Source organism: Bufo bufo, chromosome 3, assembly GCF_905171765.1.
Source record: "Bufo bufo chromosome 3, aBufBuf1.1, whole genome shotgun sequence".
In the NCBI taxonomy this organism is placed as follows: Eukaryota; Metazoa; Chordata; class Amphibia; order Anura; family Bufonidae; genus Bufo; species Bufo bufo.
Genome location: NC_053391.1, coordinates 96363866 through 96384508, shown reverse-complemented (window position 1 = coordinate 96384508; position 20643 = coordinate 96363866). Strand labels below are relative to the sequence as shown.

Below are 20643 nucleotides of genomic sequence, written 5' to 3'. Positions count from 1 at the left end.
CTCCATACAGGACTGGTCTCTACAAGGACTGGTAGTGGTCTCTATAAGGATTGGGGGCACCCTGCCTAAAATTCTGAATGGGAAGCCTTCCAAAATTCTCCACAAAAATAACCTAAGCGCAGTGTGAAGCCAGCCCTGAAAGACCCTCTGGAAACCTATGGGCCATTTACAGCGCAAACTATAAGGCGAATGATCCCACAGAGCTGGGGCAGCCTATGCCGGACTCCGCTACCAGCCGCAGCGCGCGGAGAAACGCTGGGAGTTGTAGTCGCCCGGCAGCCGGAGAAGAGGAGTGGAGCAACGTGCGCGAGCTGTGGGCGGGGCGGCAGCGCCTATAGGAGGAGGGGCGTCTATAGAGGGGGCGGCACCAGGGCATCTACTGACGCCTTTCCTAAACTCTGTATAGTATAAGTGCAGGCAGCGGAGCGGACACTACTACTACCGCCAGCATCCGCACTGCATCCCCACCGTGGATCTTACTGGAATCCCTGCGATGCCCGGGCGGCACTGCGCCTGTATGGGCGCCTCCTGGCATTAATAGGGCGCACATCTGATCCTGCTGGGAGACATGAGAAGAAGGTTGGGTTCCTCCATATGACATGGTGCTGCCAGCCCAGGTCTGGCCATGTGAAGGGATCACAAGTGGCATTATGAAGGACAGGAAGTGACAGGTGGGCACAGCCAGGACCCTGCAGTCAGGACATATAAAGCCCCTTCTTCCTCAGCTGGGAGAAGTCCCAGGAGCTGAGTCTTGGACTCCTTCCTTGCCTCCCCAGATGCCTGAAGCTGTCTCCTTGTGTCTTATGAACCAGCAGTGGAAATGAGCATACATCCAGCTTACATAGCTGTGGAGGTGACCATTGCTGTGCTGTCCATCGTGGGGAACGTCCTGGTCTGCTGGGCAGTGGCCATTAACAGCACTTTGAAAAATGCCACCAACTATTTCCTGGTGTCCCTGGCAGTGGCGGATATAGCGGTGGGTCTCCTCGCCATCCCCTTTGCCATCACCATCAGCATCGGCTTACAGACTGATTTCCACAGTTGCCTGTTCCTCGCCTGCTTCGTGCTGGTGTTGACCCAAAGCTCCATCTTCAGCCTGCTGGCGGTGGCTATAGACAGGTACCTGGCCATCAAGATCCCCCTCAGGTAAGAGACGCCACGGTGGCGCTGAGAGAGAAGATCAGGGGCTCGTTTGGCACGCCACCAAAAATTGGGGAGACCACTAATTGAAGCTTTGTGATAATAGTGATGGGCAGGGGAGAGACATGTGCCCATTGTGGTGCCCGAGCGGTCAGGTACCATCAGCTAAAAAAGCTTCAGATTGGAAGAAAATTATTCAAACTTGTCAAATTTTCATTCACCCATAACCTGTATCTGACATATATATATATATTATACATGGAAGATAATGGGGGTTATGGGTTGAATAGAAGGGAGGTGGTATTTTATTATTTTTTTATCCTTAGTGTTCTTCAACTTTTCTCAGCAGAATTATAGAATCATGTTGGCGTTGAGACTATAAAAATTTAACCCAAGTAAAGCCTTAATCACACGTCAGTGTTTGGTCAGTGATTTCCATCAGTGATTGTGAGCCGAAACCAGGACTGGAGCCTCCACAGATATAAGGTATAAGGGAAAGATCTGCTTCTGCTCTGTGGTTAGAGCTGTTACCTGGTTTTGGCTCAAAATCACTGACTGAACGCTGACTGTGTGAATGAGGCATAGCTGTTTTCACACAATCGGTCAGTGTTTGATCAGTGATTTCCATCAGTGATTGTGAGTCAAAACCAGGAGTGGAGGCTACACAGAGAAAAGGTAGAATGGAAAAGATCTGCACCTGTTCTGTGGTTTTGAGCCGTACCTGGTTTTGGCTCACAGTGGAAATCACCGATCAAACACTGACCGTGCGAAAGCCTAAAACTGTCCCTACTAGACCGAATCCAAAGAGAATTCCGCGTGGGTGCAATGTGGGAAGCGAACGCATTGCGCCCGCACGGAATCCGGACCCATTCCTTTCAATGGGGCTGTGTACACGTGCGTTGGTTTTCACACATCACTTGTGCCTTGCGTGAAAATCGCAGCATGTTCTATATTCTGCGATTTTCACGCAACGCTTTCCCCATAGAAGTGAATGGGGCTGCGTGAAAATCGCATCGCATGCACAAGCAAGTGCGGATGCGATGCGTTTTTCACGGATGGTTGTCAAGAGATGTTGCTTGTATACATTCAGTTATTTATCACGCGCGTGCAAAACGCATCAAAACGCATCGCACCCGCGTGGGAAAAGACTGAACTGCCGAACGCGATCGCAGGCAAAACTGAATGACTTTGCCTGCGAAATGGCGCATTTTTCACTGAAGGCATTCACAACGCATCCGGACACACTCGTCTGCAAGGGACCTTCGTGTCCCAGCGCTAAACCTGGCTGATCATACATCTATGACCTGTCGGTTTGACTTGAAGGGGTTCCCCATTTCTGATAGTTTGGTGAACTCCCACGGACAGCTAAAGCTGTGACCACGTATAGCCATCTCGCCATTGGTTCTACACCCGGCCAGCTCCCCATTATTCCAGCAGGTGGGACCCCACCTCTTAGACATACATAGCATATCATGATTGTTTAAGATGGAAAAACCCTTTAAGTGTTAAGTTTGCGGAAAAATCCTTTAACCTTTTTCATTTGCCATACCTAAGGGGGGTGTTTAGCCCCCTACGATGAGATCTTGGGGTCACCTCTAACATCTTACCCATCGCCCATCCCTGGTCCAAGTGTGCAATGAGATGAATTACAAAGCAGGTGTGAACTTTATTTCTGTTGACTCGGAGGACCGCTTAAAACTTCCTTGGAGTGTCCCACTAAGAAAAGACAATTTTTTTTTTTTTTTTTACGAATCTTATAAAAAGCCTATTAAATGACTATTAAGAAGATTGCTGCTATTTTTTTCTATTCCTTACATGTGGTATTTTGCTATCTTATTGTCCATATTTAGGGCACGGCTTCAACTCTGCTGGATTTTTTTCGATTTGGAGGGTCACAGCCGAGACACCTCTGCGGCTCGCGCTGCAGCCTTATTCATTTCCATCAGATCGCCGCTAGACTGTGATGCCCCTGCGATCCTGGCCGCGACCATTGTCCCCATGACTGCTCTGCCTGATATTGGATGTCAGCACGCCTGATGTGTGATATTCTTCAGGTCGCATGTACCCACATGAATAGACAATAGTGGGAGTAGTAGTCAGCCTATAACCTGGAGGTGCATAGCCGTGTATGTAACAAGAGCACTCCCCCACATCCATTCCCCAGCCTGGAGCCCGGGGTCACTAATCCACGACCTATGGGGCAGCGATGGCTACAATCCAGAGACACACAGAATATACAGCTACACAATGTATCACAACCTGTAAATAACTACAGATAATAACTGTGAATACTCTGCACTGCACGTATAGGCTGATGTGATAATGGCCGAGGCTTTCTCTCTAGGGACTGATCATAGAAAACAGCTCGCAGGACCCGGGTCTCATCACATAAATGCATTGCTTTATTTTACCGAAAGCAGTAGGGAAAGCAAATGCCTGGCAGCCAGGAGATATTGCCACCTGAATAGGGAGCGTGCAACTCAGAGAGCTCTGCTGTTTGGGTAGTGCGCTGTCCTAAAGCACTTACAATCAGAGCAACTGTTGTAGCGTGCCATGGCCTGAGACTGATGGCGGCGCTCTACTCTCTATAATATATGGATCATAAAAGGAGAGAAAGTATAAAGGAAAGATACGACTTCAGGAATCCTGACCGTGTGGTCATACCCTTATAGAGAACAGCGCGCTGCGGGCGCAGATGGCACTTGCTGCCGCTGTCCTAGGGGTGTGACTAGCGGAAAGAGGGAGATTGTGATCTCGTTGTATGGCGCTTACATCTGGAGTACTTTGTGCAGTTGTGGAGCTCTCACTTACAGAAAGACATTGAGAAAAGAGAACTGGTCTGAAGACAGGCTACAGGAACGGCGGAGGGTTTAAAGGGATGGTCCGACATAACAGAAAAACTTTGTCTGCGATTAGAAAAACATAGCCGCTTTCTTTCAAAAAACAGCGCCACACCTGTGGACAGGTTGTGTGGGGCATTGTAGCTCAACTCCATGCACTTCAACTGAGTTGAGATGCAGTACCGCACACAACCTGTGGACAGGTGTGGCACTGTTTTTGAAAGAAAGCGGCTATGTTTTTCTAATCCCAGACAAAGTTTTTTGTCGGACCATCCCTTTAAACCCTCCCCTGTTCCTGTCCTCGAGTCCTCTATATGTTCATGGTATCAGGACGCGGGGTACAGGTTACTTCTTGGTGTTTTAGGGTCCCAGAAACATTACCCAAGATGATTCCCACAGCCTCAGAGGAGAAAGAGGGATCTTTGCTCCATAATTTCTGTTCTGGAGCACAGTTGGGTCAGTGATCAGGAAGGTGATGGGTGAGGGTATTCCATTAGATGCTGCTTTGGTGAGATTATATTATGGGGGCTCCAGGGGTGCACCACCAATGAGGCCAGGCAGCACCAGGTTGGGGCAAAAGGGGGGCAGCAGATGGGCCATGGGCAATGAGCGCTTTCATTGTGGCAAAGGGGTTAGGTTAAGAAATTGGAATTGGGAAGCGGGGGGGGCGTTTCAGTTTTCGCCTCAGGCAGCAGAAAGGCTAGGTGCACCCCTGGGGGGTTAAAGCATGTTTCCAGCCCTTTGGTGATAATCTGAGGCCCCAATAGTTTCTTTGTGGATTACAAATATTAATGATAATACAGGAAAACGTGTTTGCGTTGAGGCTCCAAGCAGACCTATTGTGTTTAGGTGGGACAAGAGTCTGTTTCTTCTCCTGGGTGGGTGAGGCTCGTGATAAGGGAGAGGTTGTGCCGTAACTTGAGGGGGTTATGCTTGCCTTTATAAAAGTATTTTCTCTTGAATGAACAGATTGTATAAAAAAAACCAAAAAAAACGAACAGGATGTGTTCGGCCCTGCTGTGCTCTCCCGTTCCATCATGTACAAATTTACATCAACATTGTTTTAGGATAGGTCTGATCGTCAGGAGTCCAATTTCAGGCACTCCCTGGATCTGCTGTTTGAAGTGGACGCGGAGCTCTGGTGAACGCCAGGGCCTCTTCCTAGATCCGTCGATTCGCTCATCCCTAATCACTTTCATCGATCACACGGCCTTATCTGCAGCGCAGTCCTCTTCAAGAGAATGGGGCTGTGCTGCACTACCAAGCACAACCACTATACAATGTACGGCGCTGTGCTTGGTATGCTGTAAGCAGGCGGCGGCGCTCACGACACTCTTCAAGCAGCAGATCTGCCGGGGCTAAGGATAGGTCATCAATATTTTACTCCTGGAAAACCCAAAAAAAATCAAAGAGCAGGAAATGTGATAAAATGAAACAAGAAAAACCCTAACTATTACTGAACTATTATATTATATTGCTTTGGATTTCGATTTGCAATATTTTGTATGGTAAAAGAAAAAAGAAATATAAAAAAAAGAATAATAATTACCCACCTATTACGCTCCAGTGCTGCCACTCCATTAGTCCTCACCAGTCTTTCCTGTTGAGGTGATGGACCGTAAACCCAGGTGACTGCTGCAGCCAATCACCGGTCTCTGCTTTTGTCATACCACAAGTCCGTGATTGGCTGCAGCAGTCATGTTAGTTTACGGGATGTCATCACTACAGCGAAGACAGGTGGGGACTTACTAGAAGGGCAGCACCGGAGCAGTGCAAGGTTGAACAGGTGAGTAGTTGTTATTTTTTTGACATTTTTAAAATGATGTACAACCCTGTAACTTGTTTTACAGCTGCGCATGGAACTTGTCCTAGTGATGTTTTTTCCGTTCCTAACTTCCATACCGTGGCTTAAGGTCTGCCATCTTTTCATTCTTGTGGCCCCCCCCCTCCGGTTACTGAGCGCTCCTCCAGCTGTAGTCTCCTGGATCGTCCGGCCATGGCAACTGCTCGCAGAATTCTGCTTTCATTTGTTTTTCCGCCTGTTTCTAGCAAACATTTTCCAAAAGGATTGTAACGTAGCGCTGGATTTGAACAGAACAATGGAAGCTTAGGACATGGAAAACTGACTTTCACAATTCCAGTATTCTACGAGGCTGCCGTTCCCATTGTAACTGTATTATTAATATTCTCGCGTTTTTCTTCTTGCGTCTTATAGAGAAGCCTATGGGAAAAATAACATATAAAACGCCATCCACACAGCATACTGCTAGCAAACTGCACAAAAAACCATCAGAAAATATGTTTCATATAACAGCGCACGCGGCACTCGTACAGTCTCGTGTAGTCATGTTGCAATCCGTTTCCGTGACCGAAGATGTGGATGAGGCCGTTTACATACCATTCCCCATAGAGCGTCTCAAGAATGCAATTCTTCCATTGATCCTGAGGCTGGATTGTAACTCTTATATATGGTCCCCGTGAACTGTATCTGTATAAACCGGCAGAAGAAGCAGAACCATGTCAGGATACGCACTGAAAGCGTATGAAGACTGCCTGCGCACACCGCAGATTTTCTTTCCATTCATCTGAATGGTGATCGTGGAAATCCAAGTGATTTCTGCCGCATTCAAATGAATGGAGCTGATTTTCGGTTGCGGAAAAAAATAATCTTCAGCGTGTGAAGGGATCTCTTCATGGCCGCGCGGTGTTGGACATGCAACGCTGCCAATAAGAATTCAGACCCTTGGTCTACTTTTACACATTATACTCACGCCACATATATTATTTAGGTGCACCAGTTCACAAAGCAAGGCCAGACGTAAAGATGATGTAAAAACAACCTTAGGCGCCATGCACGTCCGTGGGGCAGCCGCAGCAGATCGCGGACCCATTCACTTTAATGGGTCCACTATCCGGCCGTTCCGCAAAAAGATAGGACATGTTCTCTCTTTTTGCAGAACGGAATTACAGGACGAAACCCCACGGAAGCACTCCGTAGTGCACCTGTAGGGTTCCGTTCCGTGCTTCCGTCCCGCACCATTCCACATCTTGCGGACCTATTGAAGTGATGCGGAATGCCCACGGAACGGCACCTGTGTATTGCAGATCCGCAAATGCGGTCTGCAATACGGCAACGGGGCGCACACGTTTGTGTGCAGGGAGCCTTAACCTAATCCCTTTGCCATAATGAAAGCGATCGTTGCCCATGGCCCTTCCGCTGCCCCCCTCTCTTGCCCCTACCTGGTGCTGCCTGAGAGGATTGCCTCACCTGGCCTCATTGGTGGTGCACCCCTGCCAGGAGAGATAACGTCCATTGCTCTGTAGCTAAGCTGCCAGTTTTAGTTATGTTTAATAAGGGCCGGTCACCTCTCCTAATTAGTGTTGAGCGAACTTCTGTTTTAAGTTCGGCGTCTAAAGTTCGGCTTCTGGTTAGCGGAGAATCCCGATATGGATTCCGAATTCGGTTGTGGTCCGTGGTAGCGGAATCAATAATCGGCCACTATTGATTCCGCTACCACGGACCACAACCGAATTCGGAATCCATATCGGGATTTTCCGCTAACCGGAAGCCGAACTTTAGACGCCGAACTTAAAACAGAAGTTCGCTCAACACTACTCCTAATATGTCTTTCTGTGTTCGCTTGTATTTCCCATAAAATAACAATTCTGGAGTTTTTTTTTTCTTAGAACTGGGTTGTGCCACTCCTCTGTTATTCCTCCTGCAAATTTATAAATAAAGCGACAACAAGGTGTTGCCATTTTTCTTGGCAAAAGATAGGATTGTATAGTCTCGGACAATGTAGGGAAACCTCCAACTGATAAAACCCAGTTGTCAATTCATTCCAGAATTTCTAGGAGGACTAATGGAGGAATGGCACAACACAGCTCTGAAAAATGCCGTTGAATTGTTACTTCATTTGGAAATGGACGTGTCAGGAGAGGGGTCTGGGGCTTTTTAAAAGGAAAGCTTTTAGGACGTGTCGGTCAGGACTCCGGAGCCGCAGACTAGGTTTGGCTGAGGTGTGATTAATTAATGTTGGCTGATGGCACATGGCGTCTGCCCATTGTGTCTGTTATTACACACCTGGATCTGCAGTGTGGATTTCTTGTGGTTACTCCTCTCTCTTCTTATGTTTTCTTTTAATTAGACAAGTGAAATCATAGCAAGTGCATTGAGAAATTCACTACCGGCCAACGCCAGACATTTAGTTCTTGCCAGCAGCGTACATGACAACCTCACCCATTGTTTTGGTGTCTAACTACTATTACCATATTCTTCTGTTCACGTAGGCAGGCCTAAGGGCTCATGCCCACGACCGTTGCCCCGCAGTGGGCGTATTGCGGCCCGCATACGGCGGGTCCGCAATACACGGGGCACCGGCCGTGTGCATTCCGTGTGTCCATTTTCAAGTGACTGGGTCCGCAAATCTGGAGATGCGGTGCGGCACGGAACCACAGAACGGAAGCGCTACGGAGTGCTTCCGTGGGGTTCCGTTCCGTGCTTCCGTTCCCCCAAAAAGTAGCGCATGCACTACTTTTTTTTGCGGTGCGGACCGTCGGATGCGGATCTCGGACCCCATTCAAATGAATGGGTCCGCGATCCGCATGCGGCTGCCCCACGGTCGTGCCCGTGCAATTTGCGGTCCGCAGCACGGGCACTGAGCGCTTATGCTCGTGGGCATGAGCCCTTATTCACACAGTCAGTGTTCGGTCAGTGATTTCCATCAGTGATTTTGAGCCAAAACCGGGTGCGGCTCTAAACACAGAACAGGAGCAAATGTTTCCATTTTGCCTACAGCCTCATTCACACGTCCATGTCCGTGCTCAAATCCATGAGAAGGTGGTCAGTGATGCATCCGTGAAGCTGTCCGTGAAGGATCAGTATGTGGTCCGTGTTTACGTTTTTTGCTGCCCGTGTGTCATCAGTGTTTCACAGAAGCTGCACAGCTGAAATTTTTTTTCCGAAGCATCTCTTCCTAATGATCCGTGTTGCATCCGTGACTTTTACGGACCCATAGACTATAATGGGCGTGATGGATCTGTGAACATGGACAAAATAGAGCATGGATTCGTGCTAAAAGCACGGACCGCGGTAAAAACACTGTTGTCTGAATACACACTTTAAAATGAATGGGGACGTGTGCTGTCCGTGGATCACTGAGCTGTGGATGAGGCTTTATACCATGTAGGTTTAATTCCTGGTTTTGGCTAATAATCACTGATGGAAGTCACTGACTGTGTGAATAATACCTTATGCATACATCTGTGATGATGTCCGTCCATTAAGATAACCGTAAAGCGTCCATTATTGGTCCGTGTGTCCTTTTTTTTTCCCTATGTGCTTTATTTCGTATTCCATGTGCACTGGAAGGCTTAAAGGGAACCTGTCACCGGGATTTTGTGTATAGAGCTGAGGACATGGGTTGCTAGATGGCCGCTAGCACATCCGCAATACCCAGTCCCCATAGCTCTGTGTGCTTTTATTGTGTAAAAAAAACTGATTTGATACATATGCAAATTAACCTGAGATGAGTCCTGTCTCCGACTCATCTCACATACAGGACTCATCTCAGGTTAATTTGCATATGTATCAAATCAGTTTTTTTACACAATAAAAGCACACAGAGCTATGGGGACTGGGTATTGCGGATGTGCTAGCGGCCATCTAGCAACCCATGTCCTCAGCTCTATACACAAAATCCAGGTGACAGGTTCCCTTTAACATGTATTCCAGAGCATTTCCTACCAATGGTTAGCGAAACCCACTGACAGAACACAGATGGCAAGTGTCGAACGTGGCGCAGAAATTTTAAAATTCGCAAAATGGAGAGTTTACAACAGCAGGCTACGTAAATGACCCCCCCACTCCCAATGGATCTGGGGGCTGGAGAACATGGGCAGCACACATACACGATTCACTGCTGTGTTGGTCCCATGTTCATATGTGCCCGCATTGCTGATATGTTTTATTATATGCAAATAAGCCTCTAGGAGCAACGGGGGTGTTGCCATTACTCCTAGAGGCTCAACTCTCTCTGTAACTGCTGCATCCTCTGCACTCTGATTGACAGGGCCAGGCAGTGATGATGATTTCATGCCTGGCCCTATCAATCAAAGTGCAAAGGGTGAGCCTCTAGGTGTAATGGCAACGCCCCCGTTGCTCCTAGAGACTCATTTGCATATAGTAAAACATCATTTTTCTCAGCAATGCGGGCACATATGAACATGGGACCAACACAGATGTCTTCAGCTGCCAAGAGCACATGTAACAGGCCAGCCAGTGTCATAGGTACAATTCTGCTGACAGATGTCCTTTAATTTGAGCATTGATCCAAGTTGAGGAACATGGGTTTGACTATAGATGTACCATCCATGAGTAGAGGAGAAGTGAAGGTGAGAAGTCGGTTTACAGGTTGTGTGACCGAAAAACTGAGCTGTATAGCTCCAAGATGGTTGTCAGAGGGTACAGTGTCTTCTCTAACAAGTGAGAAACTGGGGAGACTAAGGCCCCCTTCACACGGGTGTCGTGGCTGAGGGCCGGAAGCGTTCAGGGTGCATTGTGGAAAACCCACACGAGTAGGCACGCAATTGCAGTCAGTTTTGTCTGCGATTGCGTTCCGATGTTCAGTTTTTTTCTGCGCAAGTGCAATGCGTTTTGCACGTGCGTGAGAAAAAGCTGAATGTGGTACCCAGACCCGAACCTGGACTTCTTCACTGAAGTTCGGGTTTGGGTTCGGTGTTCTGCAGATTTGACTATTTTCCATTATAACATGGTTATAAGGGAAAATAATAGCATTCTTTAATACAGAATGCAAAGTATAATGTCAATTGAGGGTTAAAAATAATATCACTGCGCGATCAAGTGGATGAGGTGAGTGAATTTTTTTTATTTTTTAACCCCTCAAGGCACATTGTACTAAGCATTCTATATTAAGAATGCTATTATTTTCCCTTATAACCATGTTATAAGGGAAAATAATACAGTAATAGACTTTAATGGGGTCCGGGTTGCTCATCCCTATCATCCCCTAGCAACCATGTGTGAAAATCGCACCGCATCCGCATTTGCTTGCGGATGCTTGCAATTTTCACGCAACCCCATTGAAGTGAATGGGTCCGGATTCAGTGCAGGTGCAATGCGTTCACCTCACGCATTGTACCCGCACGGAAAACTCGCCCGTGTGAAAGGGGCCTAAGGTGAAAGGTAATCTCCTATATATTATAGATCAGAATCTTCTGGGTCCTAAAATGCCCAGGTGACACATCTCCAGTTCCTTTATGTACAGTGCACTTAAATGATGGTGAAGACTATATCAGAGGGAGAGAGAAGCATAAACATGAGATCTGTGCACCACCATGGCAGGAAGTTGAGCAGAGAACTCAGATTTTGCAATAATCTCAAAAAGTCCATTGACGTTTTTGCTATTTTTTGTATTTTTTGTGCTTTTTATGTTTTTTTTCTTTTTTTTTGTTTGGCTTATAGTCTATGGGGATTTTGAAACTCAGGAACACACATTCGTTTTATTTGCCTGTGACTTTTTTTTCAGCAGTTTTTTTGTCCATGGTTTTATTTTAAAACACAAACTGTCACTTTTTTTAGGTGTATTTTAGTCCAGAAAAAAAAAAAATTCACACGAGGAACAAAACAAAACTAATAAAACATCACAACATGCAAAAAAAAAACATGCATTTTTACTAGATTTTTAATGAAAAAAATGCCCAACAAGATTAATTTGTAGATTGTATTGAACTAAACTTAAATCATCATTGAAGTAACTTGAATCATTGCTTTTGCTGACAGCTGTGCATATTGTCTAGAGCAGGGGTCTCAAACTGACAGCTATATGGGCAGCACATAGAAAAACCTTCCACTGACAGCCCAATTCATCTCAAATAGGTTACAATACAGCGCTGATGTGCGTTACTCACAGCCCACACAGGATACCTCCTCTTCTGTATTACAGGCATGTAATATCCACATGTATATCACACATACAGCAAATATCTGTATCCCGCTCACCTCACCCGGCCACAGCTGGGAATGATGCCAAGAGCTCCCCTAGTGGGGGGAGGGAGAGGGAGGGGGCAGTGGGATAATGGAGGTATCAGTTTCAAAAATAAACTTCACAAGGGTGGACAACCTCCTTCTCAATGCAGACTCCAGATAAGACGTCAAAATAATACAAAATCCCAGACCAGACCCCAGAATTAATATAGACCCACATACCAGCAGATCCCAAAATTAATCAAACTCCCACACCAGACCTCAGAATTAATATAGACCCACAGACCAGACCCTAAAATTAATACAGATCCTAAAAATTAATACAGTACTCCAGACCAGATGGCAAATTTACACAGTCCCCAAATCAGACTGCTGCCGTCCCCAGCCATCCCCTCCGTCCCCTAAATGTACACCTCAGACCAGACAAAAAAAAAAATCACCTCTTCTCTTCTGGACACCGCCACCCCTCAGCGCAACACTGTGTCCTGGCGCTAGCACTGCGCTGCCTCCTGACATTGCACGGCATCAGGTCATATTGTGCGCCTACGCACACTACATCCCGTACACTGTCAGGACCTAGGGCAAAGAGGACCAGGGAGTGGTGAGTAATGCCTGAACACTAGTGTCACTAATGCCAGTGCATACTCACCACTCCCTGCACCTCCCGTCTATACTAGTGAGCACTAACTAGTTAAAGTGGTTGTCCAGGTTCAGAGCTGAACCCGGACATATCCCCTTTTTCACCCAGGCAGCCCCTTAGAGATGAGCATTGGAGATTTCATGACTAGGGCAGCGCTAAAGTTTGCCCATTAGTGCCGGTGACATCACCGGGAACACTGCTAGGCCGAAATCTCCGCCTAGCAGAGACCCGCTACGTCACCGGATCTGCAGAAAAAGTCCTTGCCCTGCGCGATTCAACCCAGAGGGGCTGCCTGGGTGAAGAAGGGGATATGTCCGGGTTCAGCTCTTAACCAGGACAACCCCTTTACACTTGCTGGCCGCGGGTAACTTCCTCAGGGGCTGCATGCGTTCAATGGGCCGAGTGTTTGAGACCCCTGGTCTAGAGAGTCCATTTTTTTTCCCCTTACTGTGTCTTTTAATATCAAAATAGTTTTCCTAATAAAAAATAGAGTGGACACCCATGCTGTAAATATAGAGGACACGTGATAAAATCATGACTCCCGTGCCCAGAGCAGCGCTCACTGTAATGCAGCCCTATTTGTGCGTGTGCTGTTTATGTTCCGCTGTGGTGCTCTATGCATGTATAATGTACGTGGTACAGTACAGTCGGAAAGACCCGGCTTGTAATAAGTGTAATAGAATACAAACATTTCCTTTTTGTAAGTGCCGAGCCCTGGTCTTCTCCAGGCCAGATGACTATCAGCTCTCCTGTTACTCACAGAACACACACTTCAGGATGTGCAGAGTAACAGGAGTCCAGTCATTCATCTACTGAGAGCAGTTTAACTTAATTATAAAGCCTTTATTCCAAAGAAAATAATCATTCCAGATGCTGGCCCGTACATAAAAGATATTTAAATGAGTTTTATCCCTGGGTTGTAGGCAGTCCAGTCATATGGGGTGGCCAGTAATCGTCATATAAACATTATTAGATAGCCGTCAGCTATCCCGAGGGGCAGGAGACCACAATCTAATAGGGGAGGCCATTCCCCCAAAAAGAGTTAGACCAGAACCTCCATGGCTGCAATGCAGATGCAAACAAGGACGACAATTAGATTCTGCCCTCTGCCTGGTGGCCAAAAGCCCAGGACAGGCAAGACTGTTAGTGTAGGTCCTGATTGATAGAAGCCACTTTGTTGCTGGTAGATGGGGCCGGCGTATTCTTGATCAAAAATATGCGCAAAAAAAGCTTCTAATTTTCATATAGTAAGTATAGCGATAATGCAGTTTACATTTATTCATGTTTCCAATAATTGCATGAGTCATTGTGCAAAAAGCAAAAAGAGTGCTGCTACTTGTGGTCACTGTTAAACCAGGCACAATGCTGAATCTAATGGAACCTTTCACTTAGTGATCCGTTGCTTCATGCTGGAATAATAAAAAAAAAAGCACTTTAAATATATATGCAAATGAGCATTTAAGTGCACTGGGAGAGCGCCAAAGCCGCTCTGTGCACCCTTGCTTCAACTGCTTCTTCTGCCAGCTTCTCCCTCTCCTTCTTGAGTGACAGGGACAAACAAGGTGACAAAGCAGGAATATATATACAGTTGTGTTCAAAATAATAGCAGTGTGTGTGTGTGAATAAAGCTCAAAATCCTTCTAATAGCTTTTATTTCCATACACACAAATGCATTGGGAACACTACACATTCTATTCCGAATCAAAACATAAAGAAAAATATATCAAATTTGTGTTGTTCCTCTAAGAAAAATTGAAGAAAAGTGAATATTAGATATATTGTACATTTCCTGGAGTGTTTGGGGTCGTTGTCTTGTTGGAACACCCATTTCAAGGGCATTTCCTCTTCAGCATAAGGCAGCATGACCTCTTCAAGTATTCTGATGTATTCAAACTGATCCATGATCCCTGGTATGCGATAAATAGGCCCAACACCGTAGTCTGAGAAACATCCCCATATCATGATGCTTGCGCCACCATGCTTCACTGTCTTCACAGTGTACTGTGGCTTGAATTCAGTGTTTGGGGGGGTCGTCTGACAAACTGTCTCCGGTCACTAGACCCAAAAAGAACAATCTTACTTTCATCAGTCCACAAAATGTCTCTTTAGACCAGTCAATGTGCTCTTTGGTAAATTGTAACCTCTTCAGCACATGTCTTTTTTTTCAACAGTAGGACTTTGCGGGGGCTTCTTGCAGATAGCTTGGCTTCACATAGGCCCCTTCCAATAGTAACAGTACTCACAGGTAACTTTAGACCTTCTTTGATCTTCCTGGAGCTGATTGTTGGCTGAGTCCTTGCCATTTTGGCTATTCTTCTATCCATTGGAATGGTAGTTTTTCGCTTTCTTCCACGTCTTTCAGGTTTTGGTTGCCATTTGCGATTATTTTAGCTGAGCAGCCTATCATTCTCTGCACTTCTCTATATGTTTTCCCATCTCCAATCAACTTTTTAATCAAGGTACGCTGTTCTTCTGAACAATGTCTGGAATGACTCATTTTCCTCAGAATTTCAGAGGGAAATGCACTGTAACCAGCACGTACATTTGCTGCCTTCCTTCCTTAAATAAGGGCAATAATTGCCACCTGTTTTTCAAAGAATGAACGACCTCACTCATTGAACTCCGCACTGCTATTATTTTGAACATGTTCCTTTCAATAAGTGATTGAATTACAGAGAATCAGCAGCAGGCATGTCATGACTGTTGGGTCTGTTGGGTTTCTATTACTCTACTACACCTGCTAGTAAATTATTTGCCATGTAGAAATATAATTTCTACCAAAAACAGTGATTGATCAGGTTAGTGATGTCTGACTGCTATTATTTTGAACACAACTGTATGTATATATATATATATATATATATATATATATACACACGCTGCCTGTCCAAAAAAAAAGTCGCCACCAAAGAAAAGCCTTTAGCTTTGATTACGGCACGCATTCACTGTGGCATTATTTCGATAAGCTTCTGCAATGTCACAAGATTTATTTCCATCCAGTGTTGCATAAATTTTTCACCACGATCTTGCATTGATGATGGTAGAGTCTGACTGCTGCGCAAAGCCTTCTCCAGCACATCCCAAAGATTCTCAATGGGGTTAAGGTCTGGACTCTGTGGTGGCCAATCCATGTGTGAAAATGATGTCTCATGCTCCCTGAACCACTCTTTCACAATTTGAGCCCGATGAATCCTGGCATTGTCATCTTGGAATATGCCATCAGGGAAGAACAGATCCATTGATGGAATAACCTGGTCATTCAGTATGTTCAGGTAGTCAGCTGACCTCATTCTTGGAGCACTTACTGTTGCTGAACCTAGACCTGACCAACTGCAGCAACCCCCGATCATAGCACTGCCCCCCCACAGGCTTGTACAGTAGGCACTAGGCATGATGGGTGCATCACCTCATCTGCCTCTCTTCTTACCCTGATGCGCCCATCACTCTGGAACAGGGTAAATCTGGACACATCAGACCACATCACCTTCTTCCATTGCTCCAGAGTCCAATCTTTATGCTCCCTAGCAAATTGAAGCCTTTTTTTCTGGTTTGCCTCACTGATTAGTGGTTTTCATACGGCTACACAGCTGTTCAGTCCCAATCCTTTGAGTTCCCTTTGCATTGTGCATGTGGAAATGCTCTTACTTTCACTATTAAACATAGCCCTAAGTTCTACTGTTGTTTTTCTTCAATTTGATTTCCCCAAACGTTTAAGTGATCGCCGAACAGGATCATTCAGGATTTTTTCCCGCCACATTTCTTCCTCGAATACGATGGGTCCCCACTATCCTTCCAGTTTTTAATAATGCGTTGGACAGTTCTTAACCCAATTTTAGTAGTTTCTGCAATCTCCTAGTATGTCTGGGCGCCGCTCCGTTCGCCCGGTATAGGCTCCGGTGTCTGCGCTCCCTCTGTTGTACTGGAGTGATTTCTTGTATGAGGCGTGTCCCTTGCTGCTGCGCTGGCCAATCGCAGCGCACAGCTCATAGCCAGGCTATGAGCTGTGCGCTGCGATTGGCCAGCGCTGTAGCAAGGGACACGCCTCATACAAGAAATCACTCCAGTACAACAGAGGGAGCGCAGACACCGGAGCCTATACCGGGCGAACGGAGCGGCGCCCAGACATACTAGTAAGTGCAGGGGGACCCCTGGGCGCCGCTCTGACCACTGATATAGTTAGTTTTTAGTTTGTAGAGTAGTGAAAGGTCCTCTTTAAATAACTTGTTGCCAGCTGAAAGATAATCGCCCATGCAGTAATTATCCTATAGGAGGCTCATAACTATTTGCTTAGTTAAATCCAGGTGGCGACTTTTTTTTGGGACAGGCAGTGTATATATATAATGGTCCTTTAGGAGGGTCCCTTACACATGAATTTGGCTATTTATCACCTGTAAAAAGAACACACCAGAATATGCCCTTGCTGGGGCGGTTTCTGCGTCATATGCTGCGTTTTTCTGTCATTTTCTTAATGGCCTTTTTCCCTATAGAAAGCAAAAAACACCTTATTTATTTTATGCACTTATATAGCACTACTATATTCTGCAGTTCTTTACAGACATTAGCAGCTGTCCCCAGTGGGGCTCACAATTAGAGATGAGCGAATTTCATATTTTGAAATTCGTTCACACTTCATTTGGTGGTAAAAGGTGAATTGCGTTCTGGATTCCGTTACCACTGACTATAACGCAATTCTATGGCGGAATGCCTTTAGAGGCATTCTGTTATTCATTCCGTCATAATAGAAGTCTATTGGCTACAAAACGGATCCGTCACGTTTTGCAGGAGAGGACTCCCCTGCATAACGGAAACGTTTTGCAGCCCATAGACTTCTATTATGCCTCTAAAGGCATTCTGTCATAGAATTGCGTTATGGTCCGTGGTAACGGAATCCATAACGCAATTCACCTTTTACCAGTAAACGAATTTCGTAAGTGGAAACAATCTAAGTTCCCTATCAGTATGTCTTTGTACACGGAGGAAACTTACACAAGCACGCAGAGAAGATACAAACTCCATGCAGATGTTGTCCATGGTCAGATTCAAACCTAGGACCCTAGCAGTACAAGACACCAGTGTTAACCACTGAGCCACCGTGCACCCTTTGTTTTGCATTTCCCTAGACCTTCAACTAAGGCTAGTTTCACACTAGCGCTAGAGATCCGGCAGGCTGTTGCGGAACGTTGCCGGATCTCTGCCGGTCCCAATGATAGTTAATGGGAGCGGACGGAGACTTACAAGCTTCTGGCAATGCCGGAATGTAGAGCAACCCGGCAGGCTGTAGCGGCAGGCAATCCAAAAGAGCAATCCGGCAGGCTAGCGCTAGTGTGAGACTAGCCTAACATCTGCAAAAAAATGCACCATAAAACAAAGATGAAAAAAAAAAAAGGAAAACAACACGCAAAAACACAAGAGTTCAGAATAACGCCAGTATAAACTGTGTGTGAAAGCACCCTTAAGCCAAAATATGGTGATTTATTATGAAACATTCTTTCACGTAAGCCAAGAAAGACACTTGTATAAATCAGTGATTGTGAAATGTACACAGTGAGTGCTCAGCACGTAAAATGAGTGCATTCATTGCGTCATGTTATTGTGACTAATGACCCCACTCTTGTGACCTCAAGCCCAGAAACATAAAGCCATGGTGTCCTGACAACAAATAGGGAACAATAATCCCATTTAGTGTGGCTTTTATATCCCTCTGTGCTTAGGCTATACTTTACAGTAGGATATATTTGAGTAATCCAAGGTCATTGCAGTTGTTTTTTTACAGCTATATTGCGGGATGTTATTTTTTCCTAGCATGGCTACTGATGGCTAGCGTTAGAATTATTTTTCTTGACAATAACATGTTCCTGAAAATGCACCCCCCACCCCCAGAAATTTTTAAAGCTATTCATTAAATGTTACAGAAATGTAAAAGCTTTGACGTCTGTGGACATTGAGCGCCTGACACTAATTGGGGTAGATTCTCAGGAGATCGCGCTGTAGGTTGATTGACTTGTTCTGCTTGTTAGCCTTGTCTGTAGTCTTGTCACAAATTATCAGGTTCTTCGTGACCTTGTAAATGTTGTGTCAAACCGTACACTATGGTATCTATAACTTATAGCTATGGGAAACAACATCATACCTAAAATTCTTTTAAAGCGAACCTTTCACCTGCATTTCACTTAATAAACTATCAAAAGTACCTTATAGATCATCCTCATTGTATTATCATACCGTCTTGTCCCGCTTTTCTGCCATGTATATGCATGAAAAAATCGCTTATAAAGTACTCTTCTCCAGCTCCACAAGTCACGGTAGAAGTCAAGGGGGTAGCCCTTCCCTCACTCCAGGCTGTAACTCCCCTGCCCTAACCCCGCCTCTATGCAGTTTAATTGACACCCGGCTCAGTCGCCGGGACCGCGCTTGTACAGGCGGCGCATTCGCCGTCAGACTCAAGCGCGATCCTGTAACTGAATCGCGCATGCGCCGTCCCCGATGCCTGCCTGTCTTCAAGATAGCCATCTAATTAAATCTGGGTTTGTCACATGTGTATATCTATGTATAGATAGCCCCATGAAATATGCGGAGTTTTTGACATATAATACCTGCTGAATATGATAACAATGCTCCAGATGATCACTGGCTTGCGATCTGCGGCAAGTCAACAGTGATCACGTGGACGCATGGAGCGTGAAGATCGGGGCGCGCGCGTGAGGAAGAGAAGACAGGCAGGCATCAGGGACGGCGGATGCGCGATTCAGTTACAGGATCGCGCTGGAGTCCGACGGCGCATGCGCCGCCTGTACAAGCGCGGTCCCGGCGACTGAGCCGGGTGTCAATTAGACTGCATAGAGGCGGGGTTAGGGCAGGGGAGTTACAGCCTGGAGTGAGGGAAGGGCTACCCCCTTGACTTCTACCGTGACTTGTGGAGCTGGAGAAGAGTACTTTATAAGGCGATTTTTTCATGCATATACATCACAGAAAAGCGGGACAAGACCGTGTGCTAACACAATGAGGATGATCTATAAGGTACTTTGCTGTGACATCACAAGTGTAGTACAGTCAGGTAACTGTTGTAACAAGAGCTTGGAGTTTATAACTGCAGAGCATATGTAATCTCACTAGCTTGAAATATTGGAATCCTCCCAATTCTAAAGGAAATTATCCTGATAAAACCCTTTTTAATGGGAGCCCAGAGCCATCAGCAGTTTAACATGATCAAAACTGCTGACGGCAATAGGTTGGGTCTGGGGACAGTAGTGTGAATATGAAGTTTTTTTCTTCTTCACAGCCCACCTTCTCTATTTTGAGTGACAGCTGTAGCATCCAATTAGGATACTAATAGAGTTGTGGCTCACAGCAGAGGAAAAGGGCGGTGAAGGAGTCCAATTCAGAGAGGAGCTCCTCCTCCTAGACACTTAAGGACAGAATCTAGAAGAATAAAACTTCATATTCACCTTAAGTTTGATGATAAAAGCAACACAAAAGGTATGTTTGTACTTCTCTCCCCTGCCCCTGCTTTATGCTCTCCACAGTTTAGCACTGTCAAAACTGCTGACAGCCTCCCTTTAAGAAACTACCAATAAGTCTGTTATCTAATATGTTCTAGTTCCAAGATGCTCCACAAATCACCATAAACACATGGGCGCATCACCCTTTTTTTTCCTCTACAGTGAGCGCTCTCTTGACATCTTTTATTATGGTTTAAGACGCGGTCAGGTGGAAGGTTCATGTCCCATAATGATTTCGACTAGAGCTTAATTTGTGTGTCATTATATGCATGTAATGACATTACTGCTGTCTTATCATATGATGGGCCATTTAGTGCTAGGAACAAACGACAGCACTAGGCAGTAATGTATATCAATGTGTTTGTCAGTATCTCGGCGTAGTGTGCAGCCTGACTCCTGAGCCAGTACTGGACGGGAAGGGCATGTTGTAATGCTATCATGTAGGCTATCTGATTATATTCTCAACGGCCAGCCTAATGCGGAGGCAGGATAGGTAAATCTACTTAACTAGCATCAAAT

At 45.8% G+C, this 20643-nt stretch overlaps 1 protein-coding gene across 1 annotated transcript in view; it reads left to right on the top strand.

The window, feature by feature from the left end:
* Nucleotides 1–251: 251 nt before the first annotated feature.
* ADORA2B (adenosine A2b receptor) overlaps nucleotides 252–20643 on the top strand; it is a 95380-nt gene continuing 74988 nt past the window's right edge. The window contains exon 1 of the mRNA XM_040423376.1: nucleotides 252–1146. Coding sequence (XP_040279310.1) covers nucleotides 821–1146 — 326 coding nt within the window. The 5' untranslated portion in view covers nucleotides 252–820. The remainder of the gene's footprint in view (nucleotides 1147–20643) is intronic.